This window comes from Schistocerca gregaria, chromosome 8 (assembly GCF_023897955.1).
Source record: "Schistocerca gregaria isolate iqSchGreg1 chromosome 8, iqSchGreg1.2, whole genome shotgun sequence".
NCBI classification, from domain to species: domain Eukaryota; kingdom Metazoa; phylum Arthropoda; class Insecta; order Orthoptera; family Acrididae; genus Schistocerca; species Schistocerca gregaria.
In genome coordinates, this window is record NC_064927.1 from 469,508,300 (window position 1) to 469,528,218 (window position 19,919).

General features: G+C 42.3%; 1 protein-coding gene across 1 annotated transcript in view; it reads left to right on the forward strand.

The window, feature by feature from the left end:
• Positions 1–19,919, forward strand: part of LOC126285248 (fasciclin-3) — a 197,865-nt gene that overhangs the window by 169,458 nt on the left and 8,488 nt on the right. Inside the window, exon 11 of the mRNA XM_049984544.1 lies at positions 15,915–16,038. Within this exon, the coding sequence (XP_049840501.1) occupies positions 15,915–16,038 (124 nt within the window). The remainder of the gene's footprint in view (positions 1–15,914; positions 16,039–19,919) is intronic.

The following is a 19,919-nucleotide window of genomic DNA, read 5'->3' on the forward strand; positions in this document are numbered from 1 at the left end:
AAGTAGGTAGAGAAGTAAAACTTTACTCAATGCCTGAAGTAAGATGGGGTTTTATTCAAACCAAAAATGAGATATGGTACAGTATCACATCATCCCCAGCCTGGCTGATAAACAACAACCACCACCACTACTTTCATGTAGGATGCACTCCACCCCATACTGCTATACATGTGAAAGATATCTCTTGCACATCAATTGTTGGGAATTGTGCACTGAGTCGCCACTTCTGTCATATTTGGCTTCCCAGGCCCCTGACCTCAGTCCGCTTGATTATTGATTGTGCTGTTACCTGAAGTCACAAGTCTACAGTGATCCTCCAACTTCATTAGGGATGCTGAAAGACAACATTCAAAAAAGGCAATTTCTCATCACCATACCTACTAATATGCTGTACAGTGCTGTTCACAACACTGCCCATCGACTGTAGGACTATTGATGAGTGATAGCTGATATGTTCAGCATTTGTCATTAAGAACATATTCTTTCATAAAAATCAATCTTAATGCTAACTATTGCTTTTGTATCATATGGAGCGCCATCTGCTGGTCATTTCATGCCCATTTTCCTTTGTTCAGCAAAACCCCATGTCATGTCATGCACGTGTTCCAATTTTTACCTCTCTACCTCTATTATTTAATGAAGTATTGAATTTTCAAATGTTAACAGACTTTCGGGTCACCTTGTACATAGAATCTGAAAGGTGCTGGTTGGAACAAAAACAATGGATGGAGACACTGTAACCAGTCACCATATACTTATAGGTAAATCACTGAGCAGTCAACAGGCCGATAATCAATGCCAAAATCAATAAAATGTACTGATGGATAGGGTATTATCCCTGTGATTCGACTGGAACAGAATGTCCTGGGTGGTTGAATAAGGACTCGTCTTGCACATGGTACTTTCTCCTTTATACGATCCATGTGGCAAGGAGTTGGTGGTAGGTTTGGCATAATGGTAGCCAGGATATTTCATAGCATGAGTGGGCAGCAGAGCACCAGTTTGGAAGAGGTAGGAAAGATTTTAGAAACAATATTCTTCAGTTCAGAGAATGATGAAAAGTAGTCAAAGCCTTTCTGAAACAAGTTAACCACATCTTTTGCCAGGATGGAATGAGTAGCAAATGAACTGTTGCCTGTTCTCCCTCGATTTCTTTCTACCAATCCCTCAAATCCAGGGCTGTATTATGTATTCTTGTCATCCAACGTTCCAACAGAATCATTCTTTCATTCAGCTGCAGGATAGCATCCTTCAGGATGAGGTCTATTGAATGTAAATTTTGAAGGCATTCATAACAACAGAACTGTGTGTTTTGGCAAGAGTTTTCTGCATGTTGGCTTTCATATTCTGCAGTTTTGTTTTTTCATTTAAAGTGACTTATAGACCTTTATATGACAACTGTATCTGCAGAATATGATTGCATAACAATTCAGTATCTATTTAACTTCAGGTTTGTTTCATTTTCTATGAGTGGTGGTCTGGCAAAACAAGAGAGGTAGCTGTTTATTTAAAGGAAACACAATTTGAAGCTGCGAAAACCCTAAGGTGGTTATTTTGCTGGTTCACATTTACTGTCTCAGTGGTGGATGGATACTGTGATTTACTGTTCTTTTTTTCCAGAAAAAGTTTCTTGCCCAAAGGACAGAGTACTACTATGAATCAAGACTCTGAAGGGAATGGTACTAACATGTACTCTTCTACAACAAATAATGAAAGGGAAGCAAATGGACAGTGATTTTACACAAAGTGCTCATGCTGTGAAAAGATTTAAAGTGAATATTGGCTTAAGGAAATCAGAATTTTTTCTGAGGAGTTGATAATTAGGAACATAAAAATAGTGATTAATTCAAAAACTAAAGTTAATATCTGTGTTAATATAACTGAAGGTGGTTAAGTTTTAATTAAATTACATCTTAAATGGTAATAATCATCTTCATGACTGACAAAGTTTCACAGATCTAGGAAATAGTCATAGCCCACTGAAATTACCAAAATTCAGTTCAAACAAAGACAAGATAATGCACAATCTTTCTTTTGGATCAGTGCTTATGTAAGTCAGTTGACAGAACAGACAGGAGTTCCCCATTGTATGAATAATGTTCATGTGAACTGTGGTCTCAAACATTGAAAATGGCAACCTCTGTAATGTGGTAGCTTTTAGATGATGATGTACTATTTGAATAACAATACAGTGAAAGAAAGTGATTATTTAACTGTGTGAACTGGTTAATGATATTAACACAACTTTTTTTCTATATTGCATGTGTAATATTTAACACTGTTTTGGCTTTATAGCTACCATAATTGTTTATGTAGAAAACCATAATGTACTTAAGTTTTCTTGTGGTTAGTTTGTTATTAACACAAGAAGGAACCCTGGTATATTTCTGTGTTATCATCCATAATAATTAAAATAGTATAAGGGTTTCTTTCTGTATATTAATGTTTCAATATTTATTCTTGAAGACATGCCTGTATTCTATTGCTACAATATATTTTGCTTTACTTTCCCTAGATTGTCTAATAAAACTTAACACTATTTCTAAAATTGCATTTTCATGTACATAAGTTACTTATCCATCTTCACTGCTATTTATCCAGAATTGCTTGATCTGATGTAACCTAAGAGGCAAGTGACAGTCAAAGGGTTCATTCAAACATTCACTGTCTGAAATTGTGTGTCCTTTTCTTGCCCTGTGAATAACTATTAATTTTAGTACTGAAAGATTTTTTAACTATTGTTTCAAGTATCACTAACATGCATGCAATGGTGACTGGTATTATATTAGTTACTACTAATAAACAAAAAGCTGTCTGGATTTGGGTACACCATGATTAATTGAAAAAGAAACTGAATTTAAGAAACAGATGAGATAGTGAATGTTCATGCCCTGTAATGAATGGTAACAGTGTCTGTACTCCTTATACTTTAAATCAGGTACATTATGGAAAGATCTAACAGTAGGTGTACTTTTTTGCTGCGAGTTCTTCAATTTTAATCTTTGCACTGAATGATTATATATCTTGCTGACATAGCTTACAGTGTTGGTGTAAGTGATTAAAAAATGGAACTTTTTAAACATCAATCTCAAACCTGCAATTGGTATTGTTTATTTTAGGACACTGTATGGCATAGTTAATAGTGTCATTCCAAATTACAAAATTTAGCTTCTGTAGCTTTAAAAATTATTGTCTTAAAATACCTCGATAAAATATTTATTTCTACCTGATTTACAAATTAAATACAATGAAATTTAGAAAAAAAAATCTTTAAATGTGTGCTCTATCAAAAAATGAAGTTAAAATAATAGCTACTACTCTAATTAATGTAGTGTAATACAGGGTGTTACAAAAATGTACGGCCAAACTTTCAGGAAACATACCTCATACACAAATAAAGAAAATATGTTATGTGGACATGTGTTCAGAAATGCTTACTTTCCATGTTAGAGCTCATTTTATTACTTCTCTTCAAATCACTTTAATCATGGAACGGAAACACACAGCAACACAATGTACCAGCGTAACTTCAAACACTTTGTTACAGGCAATGTTCAAAATGTCCTCCGTTGGTGAGGATACATGCATCCACCCTCCATTGCATGGAATCCCTGATGCGCAGATGCAACCCTGGAGCATGGCATATTGTATCACAGACGTCCACAATACGAGTACGAAGAGTCTCTACATTTGGTACCAGGGTTGCGTAGACGAGAGCTTTCAAATGCCCCCATAAAAGAAAGTCAAGAGGGTTGAGGTCAGGAGAGCGTGGAGGCCATGGAATTGGTACACCTCTACCAATCCATCGGTCACCGAATCTGTTCTTGAGAAGCGTACGAACACTTAGTCTGAAATGTGCAGGAGCTCCATCGTGCATGAACCACATGTTGTCGTACTTGTAAAGGCACATGTTCTAGCAGCACAGGTAGAGTATCCCGTATGAAATCATGATAACGTGCTCCATTGAGCGTAGGTGGAAGAACATGGGGCCCAATCAAGACATCACCAACAATGCCTGCCCAAACATTCACAGAAAACCTGTGTTGATGATGTGATTGCACAACTGCGTGCAGATTCACGTCACCCCACATGTGCTGATTCTGAAAATTTACAATTTGATCAAGTTGGAATGCAGCCTCATCCGTAAAGAGAACATATGCACTGAAATGAGGATTGGCACATTGTTGGATGAACCATTCGCAGAAGTGTACCCGTGGAGGCCAATCAGCTGCTGATAGTGCCTGCACACGCTGTACATGGTACGGAAACAACTGGTTCTCCCGTAGCACCCTCCATACAGTGACGTGGTCAACATTACCTTGTACAGCAGCAACTTCTCTGACGCTGACATTAGGGTTATTGCACGAAGAATTGCCTCGTCCATTGCAGGTGTCCTCGTCGTTCTAGGTCTTCCCCAGTCACGACTCATAGGCTGGAATGTTCCATGCTCCCTAAGATGCTGGTCAATTGCTTCAAACGTCTTAACGTCTTCCTGTCGAGACACTTCGTTCTGGAAATCTGTCTCAATACAAATGTACCGCTCCATGGCTATTGCTCCGTGCTAATCCATACATCAAATGGGCATCTGCCAACTCCGCATTTGTAAACATTGCACTGACTGCAAAACCACGTTCATGATGAACACTAACCTGTCGATGCTAAGTAGTGATGTGCTTGATGCTAGTACTGTAGAGCAATGAGTCGCATGTCAACACAAGCACCGAAGTCAACATTACCTTCCTTCAATTGGGCCAACTGGTGGTGAATCCAGGAAGTACAGTACATACTGATGAAACTAAAATGAGCTCTAACATGGTAATTAAGCGTTTCCAGACACATGCCCACATGACGTCTTTTCTTTATTTGTGTGTGAGGAATGTTTCCTGAAAGTTTGGCCGGACCTTTTTGTAACACCCTGTAAATTTATTCATATTATTGTACAACACTGTAAGGGTTTTAGTGTTGTAGGACTGCCGAATCTAATGATGCACACTATACCACATGTACTAAACTCTATTTTATTACTAGGAAGCACACATATACAGTTAGATACATTCTTTATCTCTTCCACATGTGGAAACTTTCACACACGGCTACAAACTGCCACAAAGAACAAAGAGCTTGGCAAAACAAAGATATTGCATGCAACTTGGTCGATAGTCGCCACATTAGCCCCCCCCCCCCCCCCCCCCCCCCCCAAGAGTGTGGAGCACCAAACATAAATATTGGGGCATACATGCAAAGGGAACACCCAGGGGGGAGGGAGGAGGGAGAGGGTGTTTAAACTGAAACCATACCTTACATTACATTACATTAGTAATTGAAGTCCTCAAGCCAGCGAGGGGGGCGGATGGTCCTGCCTGACCGGGTGAATCCTCGTACAGCAGTAGAGGGATCCGGGGAGAGGACTATGGGTTGTGAGGAGCCGGGGTAGCAGACCTCAATGCCTCTTGCAGTACTCAGTACTTTTACCATCGATGGGTCAGGCAAGGGGACAGACTGGAGGAGATGAATGTGGGTTAAGTTGTCATTGGGGGAGCTGGCTCATTCATACAAGATACACACATTATCCAACTACATAACAAAAAACACTTTAGAGCCACATATAAAATCTGTGTTGACATTCACTACCACTCCCTTATACGGGTTGACAGAACCTCCACACGAGTCGGCGGCGGCAACATCACCCTTTCTGAGGCTGGCCCGATACGTCACTGAATCCTAACAGGACTGCCTGTAGGAAGGGGACTCATCACACACATCACTCTGTAGGGGAATGTCACACACGCCTGTAGCACTGTCACATGATTGGGAGTGGGTAATGTCGCAAGTGTGGGAATGTGCATCACTCATCCACGGACTGTCGATAGATGCCTCGTGTGAGGTGGGTGTAGCAGGGGGTCGGGGCTGACTGGGTGGGGTATCGGGCAGTTCTCCCAGGGACCGTGCTGATTTGAGGCAGCAGACAGATACCGTTTTAGGTGTGCCATTAATGAGCACTTCGAATGCGTTGATACGCTGCGATATGACTCTGTTCGGGCACGAGTATGGAGGTCTGAGTGTCAGTCGGACAGCATCATCATGCACCGTGCCATGAGTGCACGACAACAAGTCCTTATGCAGAAGTACGGGACGGGGCCACATCGAACGTACCCGGGGCGAGCTGTGCATGACATCCTACTTTTGTGTGCTGACAAGCCACACACGCTCGCGCCCAACTGCAACATTGTTTTATCACCTCAGGCGAAACGAAATGTTCACATACCAGACGTGTGGTGGCATGAATGCCAGGGTGTGCCAGGTCATGGATTCTATTAAAAATGTGCCAGCAGAGGGTGGAGGAATCACCGGACGTATGCGGCCTGTTGAAATGTCGCACCAGATGGGTGATGAAAACCCAAGAAGCATCTGTAACGCTAGTTTCAGTCCTGTTTTAACTTCAGAGCACAATGCGGCGAGTTCAGTATCCTCTGTCTGCAATTTAGGGAGTTCACTGAGGTCCAGTTGTGAAGGTAAAACCGACACATTAGATACAAAATCGATGACAACATTGTCTGCCCCTCTGACATAACGTATCTTGTTCATAAACTGACATATGAGGTCCATATGTCAAAAACATCTCAGGGACGAGTCTTCCCTGGGTTACAGAAAGCATATAATAATGGCTCGTGGTCGGTAAACACCACGAGATGGCTACCTTCGATATCGTCTTGGAAATATTTGATAGTGGCGTAAATAGCAAACAGTCCCCTGCCAAAGGTTGACCATTTACCTTGGGAGGCGGACAGTTTGTGGCAGAAAAATCTGAGTGGCTGTACAACAGAACCCATGGATTGCTGAAGTACCACCCCCTCTGCTGTATCACTCGCATCTATAGTAAGCAAGATGGGAGCATTAGGAATGAGGTGAGCGATCGTAACGGCTGTCTGTAAGGCTGACTTTAGCTTATCGAATGCGCAACAAATATCTGGAGTCCACGTGACTGCCTGAGACCCTGAAGTATTTTTCCCTGCAAGAGAATCCGTCAGTGGGGCTAGTATGTCAGTGGCGTGAGGGATGTGTTTGTGGTAGTAATTTACCATTCCACCATTCCAAGGAAGCGGCGGAGACCCTGAAAATCTTTAGGCAAAGGCACCATACTAATGGCCTCGACCCATTCAGGTAGAGGGCAGATGCCATTGGCAGAAACCCCGTAGCCCAGAAAAAGTGACACTAGTGCGACGGAGTTGTGACTTAGCATCGTTCACTGTGACACTGTTCACTTTTAATAGTTGGAACACTGTATTTAAATGGAGTTCATGTTCCTTGAGGGAGGAAGAAAAAATTAACAAGTCATCCAGGTAGGCATATGCAAAGTTTTCCGAACAATGAGTCGATGAACTGTTGTCACATATGTGCAGCATTTTTAAGACTGAACGTCATAAACAAATACTCGAACAACCCGAACGGAGTGACGATAGCAGTTTTTTCAACGTCCTCCGGTGCCATTGGCAGTTGGTGATACGCCTTGTGACAGTCGATTACACTGAACATTCGTGCCCCGTCCAGTTGGGAAGCAAAGTCTTGAATATTTGGGATGGGATAATTATCTAGAATTGTTCTGGTGTTAAGTGCCTGATAATCACCACAGAGGCACCAAATGAATGGATGATGACCAACTATTAGAAGAAGGGCAAATAGTCTTATTACCTAAAAGTTCCTGAATAATAGCTTTGGCGTGTTTCAGTTTTTCTGTATTTAATCACCTAGCCTTTGCATGTACTGGTGGGCCTTCTGTGGTATTGATTCCGTGGACAGTACCGTTGTTGATTGCAAACACCGATGGGGGTGATGGACCTGCACCCGATGCACTACAACTAACCTGTAATGCACACGCTTGTGTGTCCCAGGCCAGCGGGTCAGTAGCAGTGCAGTGATCCACTGGCAGTCCTTGTCGTAGAGCTCGGTGGAGTACTTGGTAGCATCGCGGGCACGGCTTCTGTCCGGCAGTAGAAACGTCATTCTGCGTCAGTGGCAGGTGTGAGGAAGCGGTGCAGGGGTCGGGGGCATGGCCGTCTGTGACAGCTTGGTTACCTGCTTACGAGTGTCCGTGAGCTTGGCTTTTGCGGCGGCAATGCGTAAGTGGAGGGCTTCATTGCTGTCTCGAAGTTTGTTGTTGTGTGATCTAAGAGAGAGCACTGCAACAGCGGTTTCAGCTAGCTCACACAATAGAGTGGCACTCTCGGATGAGAGGGAAGAGACACCTGAACCAGTGGTCTGGTCTATCGAGTTAATGGTTAGTGTACCCCGTTGTAGATTGGGTGACAGTGGGTCAGCTAAGAGAAAATCTACCCCGAGCATGGGTTCATCTCATCTCCGCGATAATGAAAGTCCACTGTAAGGGGATGTTAATGTCCTGCAGTTTAAGGATTAAATTAGTTATTCCATGAGATTGAATCAGGGAGTTATTGGCAGCTTGAAGCAGTGAGCAAGGTTGATGCTTGAATTTAATACCTGTGGACAAAGGTATCAGACTAACCTCAGCTCCCGTGCCGACTAGAAATGAAATGCAAGACGCTCCATCTTTCACATACAAGTGTTCTGGTGTGTGAGGTGAAGAAGTATTAAGTAATAGGCGCCTGTGCGGTGCAACGTGGCATTATTGGGTTGGGAACGCGCATGGAGAATGACACTTCTTAGCCGTGTCACCAAAGTGGGAATGGAAATAACACCAACTGGGATGGCACGTGGCATCTTTCGTTGTGCTGGTTGAGGTTGAAGTGGCGGTGGAGGGGGTCTTGTTTGCAGGTTCCTCTGGTGGTGGTGTCGCAGTAGTGCCGGTGTGAGAGGAGTTATGGTGGTGGCTGCCAAGCGGCGTTGGGTCCGCGCACATGCGTGGCTGAACTTGTGTACACTCTGTACTGCACAATGGAAGCTGCCACACAGGTGTGCCAACCTCTGTGGCCTGAGGGCCGCCTGGGGGAGTATGGTGGGAAGGGGGCAGAATGTTGTATACCTGATCTGCGATCTTCAGTTTGGCGTCTAGAGGGGCTTAAGTTACATGGAGAAGTTGAATTTGAACTTCCAGAGAAAGTTTGAGCAACCGGATGGACCAAAGTGTAACATCTGGAATGTGATGTGTGTCTATCATGGCGCGAAAATGACGCCAGAGCTGCAACAGAGATCTGTAATGTAGAATCTCGTGACTGATGAGGTATATAGCTTCCTCTGTCGATGTGGATAGTTGCTCGAGGATGGTGCATAAGGTGAATGCATATTTGTCTGTAGTGGGAGGTGAAGCCATAATATTGCCGATCAGGTCCAGTTCATCATGGAGGTGACATAGTAGGCAAAGGAACTTCAAACTGTCATCAGCGATGCCGTGCAGCTGCAGGACGTGGTCGACCAAGGCAAACCATGTGTGTGGGTGGTCCTTGCAAAGGGTGGTAGCTTCGGCCAATGGATGGGGAAGTCTTGACATAACTCTTTATCAGAAACTGTCACTCCCTGTCCATAGTTCTGCAGCCTAATTGGCTCGGGTGCAATAGCGGTGTACCAGCTGCCAACACTGTCAGTGGCAAGCGGCACAGTAGGCGCAGCTGGCTCGACCTTGGCCAAGAAATCAGTAAATTGTGCGTTCAATGGAGGAACGCCAACACAGGTATAGAATGGACCGGCATTGTAGAGTTGACCGTAGTTGACCGATGTGTGGAGAACGACAGAGTACAGTTTCCGGGCCCCTCCCCTACAGGTGCATTAAAATTGTAAAATCACCTAATGTTTGTTGAACACACATTGGTAGGCACGGCAGGAATGGCGTGTGCCAGCGGAAACACTCATAAAGTAGACGTAGGTAGTGGGAGGGTGGGGGGGGGGGGGGGGGGTGTATGGGGGGCTAGTGCAAACTGTGGAGTTCTGTGATAAACATGAAATTTCCTGTCTTGGGCATCCGGCTTGATTTGTACTGCCCCTGATTTGGGTGAAAAGTTCACACTGGCACTTGGGAAACCCGTAAACATAGTAACTGGGGTTTGAGCACATTGTGTGGGCCGTTGTTGAGCACTCGGAACACGTGGAAAGTCCATACTCATTGTAAAACGTTCATATTCAAAGTTTTCTGTGTGAAAAAAATGCTGTTGGTACGGAACACTGCCACATGACAGCTGACTCACTCACGTACGATAACGGAAAGTTATTGTTCATACCTGATGCCGGCACACGTGGCTGTGGAATGCGCAAGAGCTGTCCTGTTATGTACTGCTAGTAGATGTGTTTGGGAACTGCGTCGAACTATTACAAACACAAGGTGGATGATTGGAAAACCATACTGAAGCATCCATTGGGAAACTTAAATTGGCACATGTGTGGTGTAGCGGGCGGCAAGTGATCCATTGTGTGTACTGATCGACTGTAGGAAAGTTCGTTGTAGCACTCGCGAACAAAATTCGGGTTCATCAGTGTGGGTTTTAGTGTTGTAGGACTGCCGAATTCAATGATGCACACTATACCACATGTAATAAACATTATTTTATTACTCGGAAGCACACATATACAGTTAGATACATTCTTGATCTCTTCCACATATGCAAACTTTCGTGCGCATATACAGGCTGTCACAAAGAGCTTGGCAAAACAAAGATATTACACACAACTTGGCCAATAGTCGCCACACTGCTTGAGGCTGCAGCCATACAATGAAGAGACTGACAGACTATAGCTATGCCAAATTCCATTTGTTTCGCCTCAAGTGTCTATGCTTAAAATACAGAGCAGAGCATCAGTTTAATCATACTCAATCAAAATGTTTAATCACAGACAGCTTACTCTGATGTATTTTTTGGCAGAGCAGGAAACCATGGGTTAAAGGGCAATGCCCTACAGGGAGGGTACCAAAAATCACCCCATTTTGTTTTAGTGATGGAGGTATGCCACAGATGAATGGTTGGCCTGAGCAACTCAAGTTTATTCACCCTTAAATTGAGCCACTTTGCTTTTCATCTTTCCTTAAGTGTACTCCTTAACAATTCTATTATGGAATGCAAGGTGATGGAATTCCTTACCATGGATTATGACGTATACTGCTGTCCAATAGATACTTCTTTAATCTGGTTTTAAAGGGAAAAAAAGGATGTCCTGGATAATCTTGTCTACACAGTAGATTTTTTGAACAGCATGAAGAGCACATGGAGCAAATGAGAAACTTTAGTGTGCACCTTACCAGTGTCTCATCAGTTTGGGATCATGTGTAATTCTCAATCAAAGATAGTGAATACCCTCAATAGACATACCCCAAGGACTTTCACCAGGAAAACTACAGCACTCATATTTGCAGATGTTTGTTAAACTAATGTATCTTTGAATGATATCATTTCAAATTTCTAGATATTGTCTACAGTGTGAAAGTATACTGTAGAGGTTCCAGGATAGATGAGGGAGTTGGCATTCAATAAGAGTATAGTGTCATCATCATCATCATCATCATCATCATCATAATCATCATTTAAGACTGATTATGCCTTTCAGCGTTCAGTCTGGAGCATAGTCCCCCTTATAAAATTTCTCCATGATCCCCTTTTCAGTGCTAACATTGGTGCCTCTTCTGATGTTAAGCCTATTACTTCAAAATCGTTCTTAACCGAATCCAGGTACCTTCTCCTTGGTCTGCCCTGACTCCTCCTACCTTCTACTGCTGAACCCATGAGTCTCTTGGGTAACCTTGCTTCTCCCATGCATGTAACATGACCCCACCATCTAAGCCTGTTCGCCCTGACTGCTACAGCTATAGAGTTCATTCCCAGTTTTTCTTTGATTTCCTCGTTGTGCACACCCTCCTGCCATTGTTCCCATCTACTAGTACCTGCAATCATCCTAGCTACTTTCATGTCTGTAACCTCAACCTTATGGATAAGGTAACCTGAATCCACCCAGCTTTCACTCCCGTACAATAAAGTTGGTCAAAAGATTGAACGGTACACAGATAACTTAGTCTTGGCACTGATTTCCTTCTTGCAGAAGAGAGTAGATCGTAGCTGAGCGCTCACTGCATTAGCTTTTCTACACCTTGCTTCCAGTTCTTTCACTATGTTGCCATCCTGTGAGAATATGCATCCTAAGTGCTTGAAATCTTCCACCTGTTCTAACTTTGTTCCTCCTATTTGGCAATCAGTCCGTTTATATTTCTTTCCCACTGACATTACTTTTGTTTTGCAGATGCTAATCTTCATACCATAGTCCTTACATTTCTGATCTAGCTCTGAAAAATTATTTTGCAAACTTCCAATCGAATCTGCCATCACAACTAAGTCATCCGCATATGCAAGACTGCTTATTTTGTGTTCACATATCTTAATCTCACCCCGCCAGTTTATTGTTTTCAACATATGATCCATAAATAATATGAACAACAGTGGAGACAGATTGCAGCCTTGTCTTACCCCTGAAACTACTCTGAACCATGAACTCAATTTACCGTCAACTCTAACTGCTGCCTGACTATCCATGTAAAGACCTTTAATTGCTTGCAAAAGTTTGCATCCTATTCCATAACATCTGTTTCCATGTTTAAAAATTGGTGTGATTACTGCTTTTGTCCAGTATGTTGGAACCTGTCCCGACTCCCAGGCCATTTCAATTATCCTGTGTAGCCATTTAAGACCTGACATTCCACTGTATTTGATGAGTTCCGACTTAATTTCATCTACCCCAGCTGCTTTATTGCACTGCAATCTATTAACCATTTTCTCCACTTCCTCAAATGTGATCCTATTTCCATCATAATTCCTATCCCATTCTACCTCGAAATCTGAAACATTGCTGATCGTATTTTCACCTACATTGAGCAACTCTTCAAAATATTCCCTCCATCTGCCCAAGGCATCCACAGGATTCACCAACAGTTTTCCTGACCTGTCCAAAATACTTGCCATTTCCTTCTTACTTCCCTTTCGAAGACTGATAATTACACTCCAGAATGGTTTTCCAGCAGCTTGACCCATAGTCTCCAACCTGTTTCCAAAGTCTTCCCAAGATTTCTTCTTGGATGCTGCAATTATCTGTTTGGCTTTGTTTCTTTCTTCAACATAACTTTCTCTGTCTACCTGAGTTCTAGTATGTAGCCATTTTTGATATGCCTTCTTTTTCCTTTTACAGGCTGCCTTGACTGTGTCATTCCACCAGGCTGTTTGCTTCATCCTACTTTTACACACTACTGTTCCAAGACATTCTTTAGCCACTTCTAGTACTGTGTCCCTGCACCTTGTCCATTCCTTTTCCAATGACTGTAATTGACTACATTCAACTAACTGGTGCCTTTCTGAGATCGCTGTTATATACTTGTGCCTGATTTCCTTCTCCTAAAGTTTCTCCACTCTTATCCTCCTACATATGGATCTGACCTCCTGCACTTTCTGCCTCTGAATCCCAATTTCACTGCAGATTAAATAATGATCAGTGTCATCAAAGAATCCTCTGAATACACATGTGTCCCTCACAGCCTTCCTGACTTCCTGATCTGTTATTATATAGTCAATGACAGATCTGGTTCCCCTGCCTTCCCAAGTATACCGGTGAATGTTCTTATGTTTAAAAAAGGAATTTGTGATTAAGCCCATACTGGCACAGAAATCCAAGAGTTGTTTCCCGTTTCTGTTGGCCTCCATATCCTTTCCAAATTTACCCATAACCTTTCCATACCCTTCTGTTCGATTTCCAATCCTGGCATTAAAATCACCCATGAGCAGAACACTGTCCTTGTCCTTTACTCTAACAACTACATCGCTGAGTGCCTCATAAAAACTATCCATCTTATCTTGATCTGTTCCTTCACAATGCAAATATACTGACACCATCCTAATTTTCTTGCTAGACACTGTCAAATCTATCCACATCATTTGTTCATTATATACCTTACTGCAACTTTGCTGGGTTCCATTTCTTTCCTGATGTAAAGCCCTACACCCCACTGTGCTATTCCTTCTTTGGCTCCTGACAGGTAGACCTTGTATTCTCCCACTTCCTCTTCTTTCCCACCCCTTACCCGAATGTCACTAACAGCTAAAACAACCAGCCCAATCTTACTTGCAGCCTGTGCCAGCTCTACCTTCTTCCCAGAGTAGCCCCCATTGATATTAATAGCTCCCCATCTCATTACCATTTGTTTGCCAAGTCGTATCTTAGGAGTCCCTGGTTTGTCAGTTAGAGGTGGCATTCTGTCACCTCCAAAGGTCCGAGGCATTTTGCTCTGATTGTTGCTAGCATAATATTTAAAGTATCGGGGAAGCAGGTTGCTAGCCTTACTTGCCCCGAGTCCCATTGAGTTTTACCCCTAACGGTTGAGGGACTAACTGGTGGATTTGGTAGTCTTTGCTGTATGAATACAAAGTATCATGGGATACAAGGAATGCACTTGGGGAATGTAAACATGCCACCAGCAGTTTTGAGAAGCTATCCCAGCTGAATTGAAGTGGAGCAAGTCCGAATAATAGGATAGGAGATTTAGGGAAGTTTGTGCTGTTGGGAGAGCAAGCTGAGTCTGGAACCCACATGCTGCCCACAATCTCCAGAACCGTGTGACATTTTTTGCATGTTTCCTACTGGTTGCCTACAGACGTCACACACAGAAGTGTGCCCTGTCATAAAACCTTACTAGATGGACAACTTCTGTCCTGAAAGACAGTCTGGCTTGGCACATAGGCCTTGTGAAAGAGCGCCAGTTACGGACAGCAGTTTCAAGCACGAAAGAACTATTAATGTCCCATGAATCAATAATAAATCACTCCAGTAATTCCTCAAAACAGGTGGCAGCTTGCCCAATACATTATAAAACATTCCTGTCAACATTATTGAATGTAAATCGTAACTTTGGCCATTTTCATCTGGAATCATTTTATATTTTAAAAATAAGGGTTGGTTTGGGGTGTTTTGGGGAAGGAGACCAGACAGCGAGGTCATCGGTCTCATCGGTTTAGGGAAGGACGTTGTCTGAGCCCTTTGAAAGGAACGATCCCGGCATTTGCCTGGAGCGATTTAGGTAAATCACGGAAAACCTAAATCAGGATGGCCGGACGCGGGACTGAACTGTCGTCCTCCCAAATGTGAGTCCAGTGTGTAACCACTGCGCCACCTCGCTCAGTTTAAAAATAAGGCTATTTGTGCTAATACTGGAAATATTTATTATACCACACAACACTGACAGCATTTTCTTGTTTCGTTTGCAGTTATTTTCATGTACATTTAATCATTATTATTTGTTCTGTGTTAGTATTTTCTTGTGTATCCTACCCTGATATTGGCTTGGAAGAAAAATGAAGAGCTTTTAATGAAGAGTTGTGTTATGACTACCATTCTAATTCTGATTTATGTTCATGTGTGTTTCTGGTGGATACCAAATATAGACTCAGCACCAGGATGAGCCAAGACATGACCTTGATTAATTCCCCAACTAACACATTTCAGCCACGTCTTTTCCCACCTCCTTGTTTCATAACTTAAGTTATTTTTATCATTATGGTGAAACCAGTGCTTCACACCTGAAGAAATGCAAATTAAATCTCCAACATATTGTAGCTCTCAGTACTATGTAAGAATATTCCAACTGTAATTTTTTGTTGGACTTGAATTTTCTTTGTCCTATTTTCAAAATTATTTCTGGCAGTCATTTTCAGTTATAAGTATTGCTTTCATTAATCACCAGATCAAGGTATACTCTTAAATTCATGGTGTGGAAATAATAATTCTGTGCCTGCTGCTTCCATCCCCCGTCCCCCCTCATCCTCTTTTCCCTCCTCCATTTTTCATTCTCATTATGTTACAGTTTTATTGTATGCTTTCAAAGATGCTAACACATCTCAGAGGTACAGTTCTACTTATAAAGTAATTCTCGCTATAGAGGACACAGCCTACTTCGATTTTTTAAAATGAACTTAATTTAATTTCAGAAGTGACACAGAAAGTGCTGATCATGGCCCTGCAAACAAGACAAAGACACCAAAGATGAATCTCAGCTACATTTTCAACAAGAAAAAAGATAAAGTATCTGATGAGCCCCCAGAACCTCCCAAGGTGAGTATTTCTTAGTAATATATTAAATCAAAAATTAAGACAATGTTTGAGGTAGAAGTGAAATGTCTGGATACCATCTGCCAAAAGCCTAGGTACAACTGAAGTAAAGCTGAAAGATAACAACTAAAAAATGTGAATCTTTGGCTTGTGAAATATAAAACTACCTTTGTTGGAAAAAAAGAGAGAGAGAAAGAAATACAGGGCGTACAAGGAAGCAGAGGTAAGATGTATGGGTTACGACAACCACTCACAAATAAACTACCAACACTTCATGCATTCACTTCTAGTACCACTAGTATTGCATTTACTATTTAATATCCTGATAGCATGTGTCACATCAGTACTTATCTTCATTTGGTATCAGCCTCTAAGGGATGATTACAAACAACAGACTTCATTATAATAAGGTTCATCCGAGTTTTTCGTTATGGAATACTGGAATTTTAACCTAAACATTTTTGTTTCAATGATTTCTCATCAGATGTTTGATTACAAGCAGCTTGATTCAGAAGAACACAACACGCAGTTGTTACACACTAGAGAGACATTTACACAACACTTTTTGAAAACAAAAGCTGTTCTATATTATATACTATATCACAGCAAGCCTAGACAAAATTTCTAAGTTTCTAACTTCTGGGGGAGATTGAGAAGCTTCCACAATATACAATTATCATTAGATGACTTTCAGTGAAACACTTTAATAACAAATACTTATCTGTAGAAAACATCCATGTTCATATGTTGGCTGATAACACATATTACAGTCTAAGAACACAATGATGATTGCTTTTTACATTGAATAATAGTACTGCAGTTGTTACAACTTTTATAGTCCATGCACTGAATGATTATTTGACACAGAAATACTCTCAGTTGAACATTACAGTCAAACATCAGTTAACTCTGAACTTACATACACTACTCTGACTAATGACATTAGCTCAATCTTGAATGAGAACTGCAATAAGGCTGCTATCAGAGTGGACTGAGTTGTGCTGCTCTCTGTCTTAAATAGACTCCCACAGATGGTTGGTTGGTTTGGGGAAGGGGACCAAACTGTGAGGTCTTCCGTCCAATCAGATTAGGTAAGGATTTGGAAGTTGGCTGTGCCCTTTCAGAGGAACCATCCTGGCATTTGCCTAAAGTGATTTAGGGAAATCACAGAAAACCTAAGTCAGGATGGCCGGACATGGTTTTGAACCATAATCCTCCTGAGTGCAAGTCCAGTGTGCTAACTACTACGCCACCTCGCTCGGTCTTCGACAGATGAGATGTACAAACCTCTTGAGGGTGTGTCTTCATTGACATTTCTCATTCATGGCTGCAACTAGCAACAACTGTCTTTAGCTTGTGGTTCCATGATGAGGTACCAACTGTGCCATGGGACCTCACTCGTCAGATGACACCACACTATATGCACAGTACAAATTCTTATGAATCACAGCCTACCTGATGACTGACAGCACGCTAATGCATTTAGTCCTGTGTAGCAAATTATATTTTTCAGTATGTTCCAGAAGTTATTAGTTCAAATTCGAAATTACCATAACATCTGGTTTCAACAAACAGTAAAAATCTAAGTAAAATTTTGTTTCTCTTTTTTCGTGTGTTCAAAAATCTAAGAACAACAATAGTAATAAAAATTATTTGATATAGTCATAAAATAAAAATATAAAATAAAAAGATATGTCACATAACAGGGTTTGTTTACAATGAGATTTTATAGTCAATAAATTGTTTTTACAGAAATTGGATGCTTTTAGAAGTATAATATTGATTCTGAATTGAAAAGATAATAAGGTTTTATTTACTGTTAAGGATATTAAATTTGTCAAACAATCAAGTCATAGCATTTGTTTTGAAAGATATAAAACAAATTAAAACAAATTACATTTTTCACAGACATAAGCTTCTGTTGTAAAGATAAATCTAGGTTTTGTAATTATAGTTTGCAAAAATGTGCAATAATGTTACAAACAAATTTGGAAAAGAGTATAATTTCATAATTATAGTGTACTTGTATACAGACCACGAATTTCGTTCTTTACAAACAAAATGAGAATGAACATTGCTAGAAATATCCTATTTCTTTATTTAAAACAACTTGTTTCAACAGACTTTGCTGTCATCTTCAGGTCTCAATAAATCTTTTTGTTATGAAACTTGTTCATTTTAAGTAGGACCTCATGTAAAGTTGTCATGAGATGAAAAACAGCACATTATAAAAGATTTGTCATAACTAAAATACTCTCCTGGAACTTGAAATAAGTACACCGTGAATTCATTGTCCCAGGAAGGGGAAACTTTATTGACACATTCCTGGGGTCAGACACATCACATGATCACACAGACAGAACCACAGGCACATAGACACAGGCAACAGAGCATGCACAATGTCGGCACTAGTACAGTGTATATCCACCTTTCGCAGCAATGCAGGCTGCTATTCTCCCATGGAGACGATCGTAGAGATGCTGGATGTAGTCCTGTGGAACGGCTTGCCATGCCATTTCCACCGGGCGCCTCAGTTGGACCAGCGTTTGTGCTGGACGTGCAGAGCGCGTAAGACGACGCTTCATCCAGTCCCAAACATGCTCAATGGGGAACAGATCCGGAGATCTTGCTGGCCAGGGTAGTTGACTTACACCTTCTAGAGCACGTTGGGTGGCACGGGATACATGCGGACATGCATTATCCTGTTGGAACAGCAAGTTCCCTTGACGGTCTAGGAATGGTAGAACGATGGGTTTGATGACGGTTTGGATGTACCGTGCACTATTCAGTGTCCCCTCGACGATCACCAGAGGTGTACGGCCAGTGTAGGAGATCGCTCCCCATACCATGATGCCGGGTGTTGGCCCTGTGTGCCTCGGTTGTATGCAGTCCTGATTGTGGCGCTCACCTGCATGGCGCCAAACACGCATACGACCATCATTGGCACCAAGGCAGAAGCGACTCTCATCGCTGAAGACGACACGTCTCCATTTGTCCCTCCATTCACGCCTGTCGCGACACCACTGGAGGCGGGCTGCACGATGTTGGGGCATGAGCAAAAGACGGCCTAACGGTGTGCGGGACCGTAGCCCAGCTTCATGGAGACGGTTGCGAATGGTCCTCGCCGATACCCCAGGAGCAACAGTGTCCCTAATTTGCTGGGAAGTGGCGGTGCGGACCCCTACGGCACTGCGTAGGATCCTACGGTCTTGGCGTGCATCCGTGCGTCGCTGCGGTCCGGTCCCAGGTCGACGGGCACGTGCACCTTCCGCCGATCACTGGCGACAACATCGATGTACTGTGGAGACCTCATGCCCCACGTGTTGAGCAATTCTGCGGTACGTCCACCCGGCCTCCCGCATGCCCACTATACGCCCTCGCTCAAAGTCCGTCAACTGCACATACGGTTCACGTCCACGCTGTCACGGCATGCTACCAGTGTTAAAGACTGCGATGGAGCTCCGTATGCCACGGCAAACTGGCTGACACTGACGGCAGCGATGCACAAATGCTGCGCAGCTAGCGCCATTCGACGACCAACACCGCGGTTCCTGGTGTGTCCGCTGTGCCGTGTGTGTGATCATTGCTTGTACAGCCCTCTCGCAGTGTCCCGAGCAAGTATGGTGGGTCTGACACACCGGTGTCAATGTGTTCTTTTTTCCATTTCCAGGAGTGTATTTAAAAACATAAAGCACCTTGTGCAAAAGGCCATCTCCATATATAAACTACTCACAGATGATTGTTACATTTTGTGATGTAACAATCATCTATTAGTGGCATATGTATGGACATGGCCATTTGCACAAGATGCTTTATATTTTTAAATATTTTAGTTATGACAAACCTTTTATAATGTGCAGTTTTTTATCCATGTGACAACTTGG